The 16,981-nt window shown below is 49.2% G+C and overlaps 2 protein-coding genes across 2 annotated transcripts in view; both read left to right on the top strand.

The window, feature by feature from the left end:
- Nucleotides 1–16,981, top strand: part of LOC108788099 (zinc finger protein 62 homolog) — a 949,422-nt gene that overhangs the window by 333,819 nt on the left and 598,622 nt on the right. The window lies entirely within an intron of this gene.
- The window catches only part of LOC108788076, a 240,035-nt gene that overhangs the window by 138,995 nt on the left and 84,059 nt on the right, over nt 1–16,981 (top strand). Inside the window, exon 20 of the mRNA XM_018557808.1 lies at nt 10,194–10,255. Within this exon, the coding sequence (XP_018413310.1) occupies nt 10,194–10,255 (62 nt within the window). The remainder of the gene's footprint in view (nt 1–10,193; nt 10,256–16,981) is intronic.

The raw sequence follows: 16,981 nt of genomic DNA, 5'->3' as shown, positions 1-16,981 counted from the left end.
TATGCAGGCAGCTCTCCTGCTACCTGACTTTAATATCGTTGGCAGTAGGGAGGTTGCTGAGGGACCCCATCAAAAGTTTGCTATGGGGCCCCATGATCTGCGGCCACACCCCTTCACAGCAGGAGTCCTCTTTACATCAGAAACCGCCCATTTACATTAGGAGCCCCCTCTTATATTAGAAGCCCTCCTTCATATCAGGAGCCTCCTTCACTTCTGAGTCCTCAGTCCCCCCTTCACATCAGGATGTAGTAGCATGGCAGAGGTAGGGAAGTGAAGCAGGCCTGGATGGAAGCCAACTTCAGTCCTAAATGGATCCCACCCTCCCTGGCTTAGCGTCATCAGCTTCTATGGTGCTGGCACCAGGCCCACCTGCACCATGGAAAGGCCAGAGGAAGCCAGAAGGCACGCCATGATTCCACAGCACCCTGGATGAAAGACTGCCCTAAAGGAGATTCTGGCACCAGGACGGGACCATGGCTGGAGGTCTTCATGGAATGAAAGGACAAACTATGTGCAAATAATACTGTTTTATTAAAACATTTTCTACATCTACACATGGCTACTGTCTATGTTAGCACTATTATACCCCTCAAACAGGTTAACCCTTACCAGTCACAGTGGATGTCCTTCTACCATACTGACATTCTTGTTTCTTCTCTGAAGAGCTTTCATATGTGTGTCATCTCCTTACGGGGAATCTGCTGATCTGAAGAACTAGACCTAAAGCACATGACCTTTAAAGGGCAGATGAAGCCACCAATGCGGGTCAGTCCAGGTATTGCCTATGGAGGGCGTAGCAACAAGTTCATGTCAATGCGTCCCACCAGCTGCTTATAGGAGCACAGAGAAGAACCCTTCTCTAAGCTCCAAGCTGCTCCGGCTGGACCATGCACAGGGCTAAGGTCTGCATCCCGGCCCACACGTGACAGCGTCGGTTCCTTCCTGAACTTCGGCCACATAGAAAGCCTGTGTTGCCTCATGGGAGCAAAGGGAGACCTCTTACTGTGTGATTCCCTTCCATAGGTTGTGGAAATACACTGAAGTCTATAGGAAGAAACGGGACACACAGGAAAGCAGGCCTGGAAGGAAACAGGGGTCCATTGTATGGAATTCTGGGTGAAGGAGGGTCCATTATGGAATTCTGGGTGAAAAAGGGTCCATTATATGGAATTCTGGGTGAAGAAGGGTCCGTTGTATGGAATTCTAGGTGAAGAAGGGTCCATTATATGGAATTCTGGGTGAAGAAGGGTCCGTTGTATGGAATTCTGGGTGAAGAAGGGTCCAGTATATGGAATTCTGGGTGAAGAAGGGTCCATTATGGAATTCTAGGTGAAGAAGGGTCCGTTGTATGGAATTTTTGGTGAAGAGTCCATTATATAGAATTCTGGGTGAAGAAGGGTCCAGTATATGGAATTCTGGGTGAAAAAGGGTCCAGTGTATGGAATTCTGGGTGAAGATGGGTCCATTATGGAATTCCAGGTAAAGAAGGGTCCGTTGTATGGAATTCCAGGTGAAGAAGGGTCCATTATATGGAATTCTAGGTGAAGAAGGGTCCATTATATGGAATTCTGGGTGAAGAAGGGTCCAGTATATAGAATTCTAGGTGAAGAAGGCTCCATTATGGAATTCTAGGTGAAGAAAGGTCCGTTGTATGGAATTCTGGGTGAAGGGTCCATTGTATGGAATTCTGGGTGAAGAAGGGTCCGTTGTATGGAATTCCAGGTGAAGGGTCCATTATATAGAATTCTGGGTGATGAAAATGGTGGCTGGCAATGTGTGGAATCAAGAGGGTTGACCATCTGACTTGACCTGTAGGGTGGGATCTTGGTTCGACCCAGCCAAAAAGATTTTGGTAAATATATTGAATCAAATCTGGAGAACTTCCCGGAGGAGATAAAAAACAAACGTTACGTACGTATAAATATGCGCCGGCGATATTTGAATTCTGTTGACGTCAGCCGTGTGGTTCCTACAGCACCCAATGGAGAAGGTCCATATATTTGGATGGTGTGAAGTATGGAACTTAAGGTATACATCCTTTACAAGACATGACTAGACTTTCTTCTGTGCACGGTTTTCTATCTTGTTCCACACCTTGGGGCTCCTCTCCATTCTCCCTTCTTAGAGGAGAGATTCACTTCAGGAGAATACCTCAGAGGCCGAGGAATGTAACCGGGTGAAGAACAATTCTCTATTCCAGTTTGAGCTCATGCCCCCAAGAGTTCATCACTTCCAGGCCAAAACTACAAAAATAGCCAGCTGAAAACCAAGCTTCTGTTAGGCTCAGGGCTCAGCTATACTTTCGATTTACCGCTAATGGCAAATTGTGTAGCCTGTGACAACCCCTTCGATCTGCTCCATATTGGCTTGTGCGTCAACTAGTCAATGCTACTGTAGCATAAAAACCATCAGGTACCCCGATTTTACTTCTGCGCCAAACACTTCCCACAGTCCATACATTGCAGTGCCTTGGAGCATCTTTCACGGATGTGAATCTTCTGGTGTTTCATCAGAGCAGGTTTGTGCGTAAAGCACTTCCCGCACTCACCACAAGGGAAGGGCTTTTCCCCGGTGTGGAACCTTTGATGCCGTACGGAGGCTGACTTCTGTGTAAAACACTTGCCGCACTGGGCGCAGGGGAAGGGCTTCTCGCCGGTGTGGATTCTGAAGTGAGTGACCAGATCTGCCTTGCGGGTGAAACACTTTCCACACTCGGAGCACAGGTAGGGCTTCTCGCCCGAGTGGATCCGTTGGTGCTGCACCAGGTAGGACTTGTGGGTGAACCCTTTCCCACACTCGAGGCAGGGGAACGGTTTCTCCCCCGTGTGAATTCTGCGATGGATGATGAACTTCGACTGCTGTGTAAAATGCCGGCCACAGTCCAGGCAGGGAAATAATTTTTCACGTCGACGAACTGTCCGGTGTGGAATGACGTTCAAGCTACGTGAAAAGGTTTCTCCAGGCATAGAGGGATCTGGTGATCTCTGCCCCCCGTAAAGTCCTAAATGAAAATCGGAGGCGACAATTTGTGATCTATCAAGAGAAGACTGGACAGAACTCAAGTGATCAGGTGATCCATCGACATCGTGAAGTCCCACATGGATATTTGTAGTGACAGCACATGAGCTGTCGGCAGAAGATCCCTCAGGGCTACAGGGACCGAGTGACTGCTCCATGCCTGATGATACCGTATGGACATTTGGAGTTGCGGAGGCATCTTTTGGAGAACTTTGACCAGAGTTGTCATTTTCCAATTTACAGCATGTAGGTATAACGAGGCCTTGCTCGGGGTTACCTTCGCAGTTCGGTGCATCTGTTGGAGAAAAAAGACACACTTACAGTCAGTGAAAGCTGAAAAAAAGGACCAACCTAGGCATAGAAGGACTGATGGGTGTAACTCCAACTGTGAGTCTCCTTCTACACATTGGAACATGAAAGCCCCAAAATCTGGTTTCGAGAGCATTTGTGATTTGTGCAACATCTTCATCAGCAAAATGACCCTCAGCACCATCTTCATGGCTTCCCGCCAGACCTTCTAGCCTCTACATTACTGTAAACACATTCCCATATATGCCATTCCCATATGTGACATCCCTATGAGTGGCTCTAGGAGACGTTTAAAGGGTGTTAGGAGGGTTGTCACCCGGAGATGAATAGGTCTTCATTAGTCATTTGCTTTGAGAACATACCGGTCTCCTGGAGTGACTAATGGAGAGTCTGATGGCTCCTGACTCCTCTACTGGTAACACACGATGACATCATGTGAGGAGGAGAGCCATAGGCTTATAGAGGCTGATGGCTCCTGACTACTCCACTGGTCATGTCACTTGGCTGGTAAACACACAATGATGTCATGTAAGGTGGAGAGCCATAGGCTTATAGAGGCTGATGGCTCCTGACTCCTCCACTGGTCACATCTCTTGGCTGGTAACACACAATGATATCATGTGAGGAGGAGAGTCATAGGCATATAGAGGCTGATGGCTCCTGACTCCTCCACTGGTCATGTTACTTGGCTGGTACAACACAATGATGTCATGTGAGGAGGAGAGCCATAGGCTTACAGAAGCTGATGGCTCCTGACTCCTCCACTGGTCATGTTACTTGGCTGGTAACACACAATGATGTCATGTGAGGAGGAGAGCCATAGGCTTATAGAAGCTGATGGCTCCTGACTCCTCCACTGGTCATGTCACTTGGCTGGTAAACAAACAATGATGTCGTGTAAGGTGGAGAGCCATAGGCTTATAGAAGCTGATGGCTCCTGACTCCTCCACTTGTCACATTTCCTGGTTGGTACTGTGACGACATGGTGATGAGTTTATGAGTTAAATGTGTATTGGTCTCTTGAGAAACAGAAGAAACATTAAAGAAAAAGTTAGTGTCGAGATCCAGAGCCAGATGGTGGCAGGGAGGCAGAGTTGTGAGGCCTCTATGGGCGGCCTCAGGGTCATGAGAGGGTCTGAAGCAGTATCAAGGACGTGAACTTGAAGCCCGCAGGAGGGTCGGGGTCACAACACTATATCAGTGGTCTGTAATGAAGTATAGCAGGGGGTGAAGAGGGAAGAAGGGGAGAAGAGAGAGTGCGAAATAGGATGAGAGGAGGTTGAGGGTTAGGGTGAAGAAGGGTCCACTATGGAATTCCAGGTGAAGAAGGGTCCAGTATATGGAATTCTGGGTGAAGAAGGGTCCATTATATGGAATTATGGGTGAAGAAGGGTCCAGTATATGTATTCTGGGTGAAGAAGGGTCCTTTATATGGAATTCTAGGTGAAGAAGGGTCCATTATATGGAATTATGGGTGAAGAAGGGCCCATTATATGGAATTCTGGGTGAAGAAGGGCCCAGTATATGGAATTCTAGGTGAAGAAGGGTCCAGTATATGGAATTCTGGGTGAAGAAGGGTCCATTATATGGAATTCTAGGTGAAGAAGGGTCCAGTATATGTATTCTGGGTGAAGAAGGGTCCATTATATGGAATTCTGGGTGAAGAAGGGTCCATTATATGGAATTCTAGGTGAAGAAGGGCCCAGTATATGGAATTCTAGGTGAAGAAGGGTCCAGTATATGGAATTCTGGGTGAAGAAGGGTCCATTATATGGAATTCTAGGTGAAGAAGTGTCCATTATATGGAATTCTGGGTGAAGAGGGGGGGGAAGAACCAGAAGGGGAGTCTAGCTTGGTAAGTCATGTCTCAGGGCCCTGACGCAGGGCTACGTAGGCTGGAGAGTGAAGAAACTCTATCCAGTAGAAGCAGGTTTTTCTGAATTTGTCCGGAGTGTTATGGAGGGAGCTGGTAAGGTCTTCCATAAGGTATATGTCATGTATCCTGTCGAGCCATTGAGGTACGGTGGGGGGGGTTCAGGGTTATGTTTGAGTGCGTTATACTGGGTAACCTGGTTATGAAAAGACTATCAGCACCCCTCCCCCCTCGTTATCTCCCATTGTACTCTGAAGGAGCCCAGGATAATGACATTCTGGCCAGGCTCCTGCTATGGCTGTCTGGAGCTCGTTAGCTGGGGAAGCCCTGTGGTGTTGTGAAGACAGAATGTCGGGGGAGGGCCGGGTGGATGCGATGGGATTATAATCTGATCTCATCACTTGCTGTATAAAAGGTTGCACAGTTGCTCAATAAATCAGAGTTTGTTTCACCCTACACTCGAGTCTCGACCAGTGACTGGGGAAACTGGGAGCTAAAGATCAGCGGGTTGCAATATCTCCTGAGCAAGGAAGAATACATCGGCGGACATACTCATCCTTAGTACTGGGGTCCGTCACAGGTACCACACAATGACATCATGTGAGGAGGAGAGCCATAGATATATAGAGGCTGATGGCTCCTGACTCTTCCACGGGTCACGTCTCTTGGTTGGTAACACACAATGATATCATGTGAGGAGGAGAGCCGGAGTTTAATAGAGGCTGATGGCTCCTGACTCCCCCCACTAGACACATTCCGTCCCCCCATTACTGTCTACTGACAGAGGAGGGGGGAGAAGAAGAGATTGTTGTAGTGACTGAACAAGGAGAATCTGGGACTCATTTCTTACTCACCTACACCTATCTCCATGTCAATATCTTCCTCTTTGCACCGTTGTTCACCCCTCACGTAAAGCTCTTCTTCATCAATTACTTCAACTTTGATGTTAATGAGGTCTACACCCTGGAAATAAAAAATACCAGAGTCTGGATTCTTGTTTGTGAATATCTGTGAATCAGTGAAGTCACATAGTTCAGACCCTCAGCTCCAACCTACCTGACCATGGTCAGGGATCTCATGATGTTCCTGTGTGGAATCCCGGGAATACAGAGGACGGGCCTGAGGAATCTCATGATGTTCCTGTGTGGAATCCCGGGAATACAGAGGACAGGTCTGAGGGTTCTTCTGATGTTCCTGTGTGGAATCCCGGGAATACAGAGGACGGGGACATCTCTCTGGTGGGTTCCTCTTACTGGATCCATCTGTAGGAAACACACACACTGAATGAATACATTGTTTCTATGTGTGTATCAGATGATGGGGGATCTAGGTGGACCCTCCGTACTTCTCTCTCCTCTTACCCGGTGATGTGAGGGGCGGCTGATCCTCCATCAAAGTGTCCTTCTGCTCTTCTAAATGCTTCCACTCCTACATGGAGAAATAGACAGATACATCCTGACACCTTATAGGAACCTGACACACACAATGATACAGTCACCACCCAGACACATCCCTTGTCTGTTCCTGGATCATGTCCCAGAATTCCCGGCACCGCTCACCTCTCCTGTCAGCAGCTCAATCATCTTCTGGATGACCTCCAGGATCTTCTTATCTATGTTTCTTTTGGATATCACCAAGTACGCTGGAGGCTCGGACTCCGGTTTAACATGCTCACCGCGCTCCTTCTTGACCACCGTGTAATCCTGCATTCGGAAACATTGTGCTATCAGCTAAGTGTCAAGTGTTTGATGTAAAGACTGAGGACCAACAGGACGTCATGTGACCCTCCCAGAATCCTCCTCACCTCCCCGGTCAGCAGGTAGATGATCTCCAAGGTGAGGTCTAATATCCTCCCGGTCACGTGACCCCGCACCTTCTCCATTATAATCGCTGCCTTGGTCCTTAAAAAAAGAGAGAGACCGCCACTTCTCCTGCAGGCAGAAAAACATATTATACGTTGGCTCAGTGTTCACTGTACAGCGCTGCGGTATATGTCAGAGCTATATACATGTATAATAATAGTGTGTGACATTAGAGTGTAAGCTCCTCTGTACAGAGACTGATGTGACTGGTTCAGTGTTCTCTGTACAGCACTGCGGTATATGTCAGTGATATATAAAAGTATAGTAATAATACAATTCATTATAATAAACAGGATGATGATATCATTCTCTAAGCTCCGCCCTGCTATGACTGTACACTGTAGGTGCCTTATATCTGGGATTATATTGATCTGAGGCACTACAGGTTTGTAAAATGATTGCCCTTACCTTCTGCCAATAACCTCAATGTCTCCCCTCTCATCAGGCTCCTCCCTTGACCTGGAAAGAATCATAACATGCTTCCTGTTCACCTGACCTGGCCATTTCCTGTTTAGGCCACACCCTTTCCCTCTTAGGTTTAGCACCATATAAGGAAGGTGTGACGTCTTCATGACCACCCACAAAGCAGCTGCAACACTAGGGGAGACTGAGAGCACAGAGCTGTGTACCAGAAGGCGGCCATTTTTTTGGAGCCCATCTTAGCAGCATTTCCAATCCTATTTAAAGGGACATTAAAGTCAAATTTTTCCCCCCTCCCCCCCATGTTAGTGTTAGCACTTACCTTAAATGACGTCTCTTTTTCCGATCTTCTTCTTCTTTCCGGATGTTTTCATCTGTCCCTCCAGCGGTGCGGCGGCTCTCCGATCCAGCGCTGACTGCTCTGTCTCTCCGATCCAGCAGTGTCTGCATGCGGGTGCACGCGTCCATAGACTTACCTTGCGTCCTCTGCTCATCTCACGGCCGAGAATCGGAAAACTGCGCATGCGCCCGCCCCAAGATTCCTGATTCTCGGCGCGGGAGCGCGCAGCGATAACGAGGTAAGTATAGTCAGCAAGCGGTTAAAGGGTTCAGAACCCCTTTAACCGCTTGCTGACCGGGGTGTTAGACCCCCTTCCTGTCCTGGCCATTGTTCAGTATTCAGCGCTGCGGTACTGTGACTGACGTTTATTCCGTCATGCAACGCTGTACCGAAATGAATTTTATACCATTTTTGGGGGACAGATACAAGTTTTTTTTCCATTATCTTAGGAAACAATTATTATCACCCCAATTTTTTGGTAAAATATAAAAGACGGGGTCACGTCGGGTAAATAGGCACCAAACACGTCAAGCTTTAAAATTGCGCGCACCCGCAAAATCGCAAAAAAAAAACTACAATGCCCAAAATTGACCATAGGCGACGCTTTAAAAGCTTTTACCGCTCATCAGTTTAGTGTTATCAGTGATTGATGGCCCAAGACTTATTGCTCCCACTCCGAAGTTCGCGTCCATATGTCACATGTGTGGCGTAATGGGCGCAATCGTCGTTTTTTGCATGCATGCGCACAGGAAGCATTTTTGCACGCGTGTATGTGTAGGTGGGGACTTAAAAAAAAATGTTGTGGGTTTTTTTTACATTCTTTTTCATGTGTAACTTAATTTTTTTTCAACTTTAATCTTTTTTTCACTTAACTTTATTGCTATCACATAGGGGGCTAAGAAACCCCCCTATGTAATAACAAGGAGATGTGACAGGTCCTCTTTATGGAGACATCAGGGGTCTCCAAGACCCCTAATGTCACCTTGGACCCCCCAAAGAAGCTGATGAAGCAGAGATCTGCTTCATCAGCTTCTCTCCAGCGTCTGAAGCTGGAGAGTGACACAAGAATGCGGAAGTGATGTAATATGCATCCCTTCCGCATCCTGACACCGGAGGGAGATTGTGTATTGATCTCCCTCTGATCCCCTGTCAGAGAGCCATCATACTGGTCCCGGGCTCGCATCGGGCACAGCGGAGCTCGGGACCAGCATGACAGTGGGAGGGGATCGGAGGGAGAACGTGTACCGATCTCCATCTGATCCCCTGTCACAGAGCCGCCATGCTGGTCCAGGGCTCGCACAGGGCAGAGCAGAGCTCGGGACCAGTGGGGGGCGGGGGGGGGCACAGATTGGGACATTATACAAGCGATGCACTGGCTCTATAGCCGGCGGATCGCTTGTATGTAAACAGACATTGTTGCCTGTTTAAATTTGGGTAGTTTCCCGCACGCAAGTGGGCGGGGCCAACAGGACGTCTTTTGATGACCTGTTACATCCACGAAGCTCCCGGGCCGGCCGTGCAGTTACAACGGCCGGCCGGGAGGCAGTTACACTATTTATTTATTGTTCAATAAAACGCTTGAATGAATTATTATTATTATACTGGATTTATATAGCGCCAACAGTTTGCGCAGCGCTTCACAAAATGAAAACATAGAATCTGCGGGAGGCGTAGCTGCTAAGGTCGCCATGGCCACCCTCTACATCACAGGAGGTTATGGCGGCGGCTCACCGGCTGAACAGGATCCAGCCATATTGTGCTGCTATGCCCCTAATCAAGTTAAGCTTGTTGTTGCTAGGCAACTGTAACCAGCCTTAGCCCTGTTTCTGGGCTCTGCAGGTCTTCCCCGAGCTCAGCAGGTTGATTGCTCCTGCCTGCTTCCAGTAGTCAGCATGGGTAAGGGCAATATGCATCTGACTCAACCAATCCCTGAGGTCGTTCTTCAGGAGTATGGTTTGGGAGATGATGCATATCTGGGCTAGGGTTGCCACCTGTCCAGGATTCACTCGGACAGTCCGGGTTTGGATTGCTGTGTTCGGGTTTCATGGCAGCTGCAACCCAGACACAAGATGTCAGGCAGACAGGGGCAACCAAAATTAAGATAGGGGCTACTGGCCCCCACTGAAAATAGTCTCTATTGCGATATTTACATATTAATAAGCCGCGACTCATTCTCCTAAAAAAAATGTCTGTGCGTCGCTTGAGTGTTCGGGATTCGCTTGAACAAAAGGTGGCAACCCTACGGTTTACGTTTTTCTGGTCTCTGCAGGTCTTCCCTGAGCTCAGCGGGTTGATTGCTTCTGCCTGGTTCCAGTAGTCAGGGAAGGTCAATATGCATCTGACTCAACCAATCCCTGTGGTCGTTCTTCAGGAGTATGGTTTGGGAGATGATGCATATCTGGCTCACCTTTCCAGCTTCCGCATGGAGAGGATGTACGCCTAGGAGGATCTCTACGTGGGTCTTGCCGCAGTCTGGGGCATGTGCCAAGCACTGAAGGACATAAGCTACCCTGCTGGAGTGGATATAGGGATGGAGCTGGCCTTGATTGAAGAGTGTTGGAGAGGAGCGGAGTGCAACAAAAAAATGTGCACTAGGGTGCCAAAAAGTCCATCGCCCCAAGAGATAGGGGGCGGGTCTACGGGCCTTCCCTGAAGTCTAGGGGGAGGATGTGTGGCCATGTTTCTTCCTTCCCTAACCAAAGGTCTCTCTTCGGAAGAGCCCCCAACCTAGTACTCGGTGGTCAGCTTCAGATCACCATGAGGAATGGGTGCGCCTGCTTTCGGCTAGGTGGATACAAGTGCCTTGCCCCTAGCAGAAGCCTTGCGCCCCGGGACAGGGGTGGGGGGGTTTGGACTCAAAGCACTTCCTCTATGGAATTGGACCGTAGCACCCTCGTACACTTTTAGTGTGTGGTATGACTTCACACTTCATTTTTTTTGGTTCATGGGGTTCAAAGGCTGTACCGTGGCGATGGGTGAAAGTATAAAAAGCGCACGGACTTGGATTGAAAAATGTCTTTATTAACAAGTATACAAATAACCAAAATCCATAAAAATCATTAAAATTAACATTTTAGCTGAAGAGTCAAAGCCTAGAGAGCGTCTGTCAACTGATGCGACCCTGTCAACTGATGCGACCCTGTCAACTGATGCGACCCTGTCAACTGATGCGACCCTGTCAACTGATGCGACCCTGTCAACTGATGCGACCCTGTCAACTGATGCGACCCTGTCAACTGATGCGACCCTGTCAACTGATGCGACCCTGTCAACTGATGCGACCCTGTCAACTGATGCGACCCTGTCAACTGATGCGACCCTGTCAACTGATGCGACCCTGTCAACTGATGCGACCCTGTCAACTGATGCGACCCTGTCAACTGATGCGACCCTGTCAACTGATGCGACCCTGTCAACTGATGCGACCCTGTCAACTGATGCGACCCTGTCAACTGATGCGACCCTGTCAACTGATGCGACCCTGTCAACTGATGCGACCCTGTCAACTGATGCGACCCTGTCAACTGATGCGACCCTGTCAACTGATGCGACCCTGTCAACTGATGCGACCCTGTCAACTGATGCAACCCTGTCAACTGATGCAACCCTGACAACTGATGCAACCCTGACAACTGCCTGATCCCTCACATGGTTCCCTAGATTTTACCTGTACAGGGTCAAATAGTTGACAGCTGTCACACTTGAGGTCACCTCTGATCTTGACTCCCAAGAGTCAGACTCTTAGTACACATGGATAAGGGGGTGAAAAATATTCTTTTCTTATACACTCCTGACCATGGATGATAAATCGAGAATGAATATAAAGCCCTGGTGCCCAACCTGTAACCCGGGGCCACATGTGGCCTTTTGGAACTTCCTGTATGGCCTTTGGGGCCTCCTTACTCAGTCCAGTGAAGGCCCTTTTCTCTGATCATTTATGATGGATCTTGCCGAGGGAAATATCAAGTGTGGCACATGTACATTTTTAGGGGGGGCGGTAGGGAGCACAAATGTGGGAACATTGTAAAAGGGCTTCAATGGCCGTGATCTCTAGCAACCTTATAGAATGTGTTTCCTGAAGCATGTCCATAGTCTTTGACCATCTCCTAATGTACGTCTGCAGCCTCTGACCATCTCTAGTAGCATGTCCATAGTCTTTGACCATCTCCTAATGTATGTCTGCAGTCTCTGACCATCTATAGTAGCATGCCCATAGTCTTTGACCATCTCCTATGTACGTCTGCAGTCTCTGACCATCTCTACTAGCATGCCCATAGTCTTTGACCATTTCCTATTGTACGTCAGCAGTCTCTGACCATCGTTAGTATCTACTGAATATTATGTACGGCCCTTTGATAATGTCAAGATCCACACTTGAAGCCCCCTGTATGTAGAACGTTGACCACCACTGGTATAAAGCGAGTTTCTCTCTATATTAGGGATCAGGTCCCTCCAGGCTCTTGACCTATGAACATAACGAAGTTCAGTATCTTTCTAAATGATGTCTTGGTTCTTCCCCATGTTGATGCTTTTACCACGGCCCTCTCTGTGCCACTGGTGAAGCTCCTTGACGTCTGCTGAGTTGCGCATATTTCTATCCCTCCAGGTGAAGCTTCTGGTGCTGCCCTAGATGTCCTTTCTGTGTAAACCTCTTCCCACACGCTGAGCAGCAAAATGGGTTTCCTTTCCCCCCGGTTTTTCCCCCTGTTGATGCTTTTACCACAGCCCTCTCTGTGTCATTGGTGAAGTTCCCTGACATCTGCAGAGTTGCACATATTACTATCCCTCCAGGTGAACCTTCTGGTGTTTACCCAGATGTCCTTTCTGTGTAAACCTCTTCCCACACTCTGAGCAGCCAAACGGTTTTTCCCCCGTGTGAATCCGTTGGTGCGCAAGCAGCGCCGCCTTTTGCACAAATCCCTTCCCGCAGTCGTTGCAGGAAAATGGCCGCTCCCCGCTGTGGATCCTTTGATGGGTTTCCAGCATCGACCTGAAGCTGAACTCCTTCCCGCAGTCTGCGCAGCGGAAGGGCTTCTTTCCTGCGTGACTCTTCTGATGCTTGGCAAGAGCCTCGGGGTCCCTGAAACATTTCACGCAGTCCGAGCACCAAGAAGACCTTTTGCCTGAATGGATCTTTTGATGCCTGGCGAGGCCTGAAGAATTGTGGAAACCTTTCCTGCACTGGCCACACTGAAAGGGCTTCTGAGTGTTGTGTACTTTCTGGTGATTGACCAGTCCGACCTTCTGTGCAAAGCACTTCCCGCACTCTGGGCAGGCAAACGGACGCTCGCCCGTGTGGGTCCTCTGGTGTATAATAAGATTCACCTTCTGCGCAAAACTTTTCCAGCAGTCGGAGCAGGTGAAAGGCTTCTCTCCCGTGTGGACTCGGAGATGCACAATGAGTGTGGACCTATGGTCGAAATGCTTGCCACATTCGGTGCAGGAGAACGGCTTTCCTCTCTCAAGGACTTGCTGATGTTTTGTCAAAGATAATGTATCCGTATATCGCTGCCCGCCTCTAGAACGCAAATACGGCCCCTCATTTTGGTTGTTTGCGAGACCTGTTTTGCGGGGGAAGGGTTTTCTGCGTCCTGTTTTTTTATGCATTTTCTGGTGCGCAATCAAAACCGACTGGCTTCTAAAACTTTTTCCGCACTGGAAGCACTCATAGGGCTTTTCTCCCGTGTGAGTTCGCTGGTGGTTGTCAAGAATGATTTTCTGTGTGAAGCCTTTCCCACAAACTAGACAGGAGAAGGGGCGTTCCCCTGTGTGGATCCTCTGGTGGGTAGCCAGGAGTGATCTAAAGCCAAAACATTTCCCGCACACGGTGCACTGAAATGGCTTCTTGGTGGAGTGAACCTTTTGGTGGTGGTCAAGCTCCGCCTTCTGAGGAAAACACGTCCCACATTCATAACTAGGGAATTTTTCACCATCACCAGGTCGAAGGCTAGGCTGTGTAGGAGTATCAGAAAGAGGTTCCTCAAGATTAGTGCCATCTTGGGATCTATTCATCCAATCAAGTCCTTGATGGGTATTGGGAGTATCAGGATTTGCATCCGGAGAACCTCTTGAGATGTTCTCATCTTCTTCATCGAAGTCCAAAGATGAAATGAGATGTCCATCTTCTGCGGAAAAAAGCACAGGAGCCAGTGAGTAAAGCTGAAATGTAACCTTTCCCGAGCAGAACCAGTTAGATAATGTCCCTGGTTCAAGCACTCCACCACCAAATTGGCCAGGTAACCCCGAAGACATTGGACCAGAGGAACTATTGTTGGTTCCCCAGATATTTGGAGACCTGCTTTTTGAGATGTGCCAAATTATAGTTCAATTAGAAGGGTTTATTCACGTACCTGGTGGGAGGCCGGTAGGACGAGGAGGCTTCTCTTGCATCTCGTGTCCTGCACCCCCTGGAAGTGGGAACAGGGCGTGCAGAGGACAACAAGGAGCACGAGTGCCAGTAGATGGCCCGGACACCGTGCAGTAGAAGTTCAGACGAAGCCAGAGGTCAAGCCGGGCGGGAAGCGTAGTACAAACCAATAGGCAAGGCAGTGTCCGGTAATGAGGCCGGGGTCAGGAGGCAGGCAGCAAGCAAGAGGAGTCAAGGCAATCCGGGTCAAAAAGGAGCAACAGGCAATCCGACAGAGTAACAGGTCACAGGCAGGGGCGTATCTGCCGCAAAGCAAACAAGACATTTGCCTTGGGCGGCAGTTTTTAGGGGGTGGCAAAAATGCCACCCCTAAAACAGTTAGTCAGCCGGGGAGGAGTCAAAACACGGAGGTGGCAGAGTAAGCGGCGATGCAGGAGGCGGAAGAGGCAGAGGAGTCGGAGCAGCAGGAGGGGACGAGGTGGAGCAGCGGCAGGAGGCGGGGCGATGTTGGATCAGGAAGGGGCAGGGCCAGGGCGCCGTCATGGAGTAGGAAGCTGGGTCACCGAAGATCCGTCGGGCTGCGGAGGAGGCCAGGTCCTGCAGCACCTGTCCAACGGTGGAGGAGGCCAGGGACCACGCAGCAGGTAAGAAGCTCACACTGCTGCTAAAGAGACCCTGCAGAGCCCAGTATGGATTCTGCACAGCCCGTCTGAGAGTCTCGGGGGGGGTGGGGGGATGGGGGGGCTGTCCAGGATCTGTGGTGAGGTCTATGTTGGAGCCAACCACACATCCCTGCACCGGTCTGCAGGGTCTCGGGGGCTTTGCATCATCTGTGGTGGGCTCTATGAGATCCTGCAGATTTAGTGTGTGTGGGGGGGTGACCTAGTTGCGTCTTGCCTAGGGCAGCCCCAAACCAGAATACACCACTGGTCACAGGAAGTACAAGCTGAAGACCATTGGCAACGTGGTCAGGGCAAGCTCAATTATATAGACCAGTCTATTAAAGTGACAGCATCACTTTCTGTGCGCGCACTTCCTGTTGCGCGCACCTGCTAACTACAGCATGTTTCCCAGCTACACGAAACATAGGCCTGTAACTTTACCTTACAGGTTTGAAAAGAAAGATGGGACTAGTGCACCAATTCCTCTACAACCTCCAACGTTAGCTAATCTGGTCCATTGTGTCTGATAAGAAGGCCGCCCAGTCCTACAATTGCCTTCAGTCTATTGTTGACCATCTCACACATTCTAAAAGTCTCGCCATCCTTACTTTGAAGACCTCTGTCTATGACGGTGGTGAAATGATTTCTCCTCCACCGGCTAAGTCTAGGGAGATGAAACCCTTGTCTGTTCCTGGATCATGTCCCAGAATACCCGGCACCGCTCACCTCTCCCGTCAGCAGACCAATGATCTTCTGGGTGACTTCTAGGATCTTCTTGCTGCTGTTTCCTTCAGGTGTCAGGGACGAGGGTGGAGGCTCCATGAAGGGGCCCTGGTTTCTGCTCTCCTTCAAAGGTCCATAATGCTGTGGAATGCAAAGACACACACAGTAATGAATATAATGGAGTTACGCGGATCACTGCTCCCTAAAACTCCCCTTCCTCCAGTTAGGTTAGGTCTATATTGCTATAGATAAGAGTGATGCCATGTGACCTCCCAGAATCCTCCTCACCTCTCCGGTCAGCAGGTAGATGATCTCCAGGGCGAGGCTTAATATTCGTTCCGACGCGTGAGTCCGGTCCTGGTGCATCCTAGGATCTGCTATGGGGAGGCCCCTGGAGACCAAAAAAAGCAAAAACAGGTAATGTACATGCTATCTGTACTGTACATGCTAGATGCTATCTAATTAGTGGCGAGGAATTCAGTCTGCACACTTCCTGAAATAAGAAATCAGGCTCTAAGTGATCCTGCGAAAGATGAGCAGTTGGCCAATCTAAAGCCGATAGCCACGATTGAGCTCAGAAGATAATGGACCATCCATCCAAGGGCGCCTCAAACACTACGAATCACCTCAATTCAGCCCCCACCCTCCCCCCATGGCCCGTACACCTGGACAAGGCGGCGACCCAATGTACAGAACCTTGGCGGTTTAGCTGGCTCAGAAAATTCCCAGCCAGCAGCTAATCAGAAAACAGGCTCCAAGGATGCAACATCAGTAAACTGACAATTTGGTTGCTATGGGTTACCGCATTTTGCGCATCACGAACTGCGCCATTGAAGGAGGTTGTGTTCAGTATTTACCTGTAAAGAGAACAAAAAGGTAAAGAAAAAACAAGGAGAGGCTACCAGGGGTTTCCTGCTGCCTGTAACATCAATGGCTGCCTTGGTTTCCTTGCCTTGACCTCTGACCCGGAAGTTCCTTTTCATGCCTTCCACATGACGTCCTGCCTGTCCTTTCTACATCACCCAATCACACAGATCTATACGGATCATTCTCACACGAGTGGGTGCTGATCCGGCTTGGAGTGTCCGCAGTCCTCCAGGCAACACCGAAAGGTAAAGTAGGGGGCTGAGAGGTAATGACCAACATGTCCTCAGGGCAGCCATTTTGTCGTAGTCCAGATCTGCTGTAGGATGAAAACAAGACTTGTTTCCTCACGCTCTCCTCTTGATCCATAGAGATCACTGAATAGATGAAAGGAAGAGCTCCCGTGTGACCCAAGGCTTCTGGAACCCCACCGTGTTTGCCGGCAGGACTACAACTCATAGCATTTCCTGCTGTGTCGGTGGTACTACAACTCCCAGTCTGCTGTAAGAGGTAAAAAAATGCTAAATATGTATTATTATTGAT

Source organism: Nanorana parkeri, unplaced genomic scaffold (genome assembly GCF_000935625.1).
Source record: "Nanorana parkeri isolate BGI_ZX_2015 unplaced genomic scaffold, ASM93562v1 scaffold305, whole genome shotgun sequence".
NCBI classification, from domain to species: domain Eukaryota; kingdom Metazoa; phylum Chordata; class Amphibia; order Anura; family Dicroglossidae; genus Nanorana; species Nanorana parkeri.
Note: the sequence above shows the minus strand (reverse complement) of the source record. Positions and strands in the feature narration are given on the sequence as shown.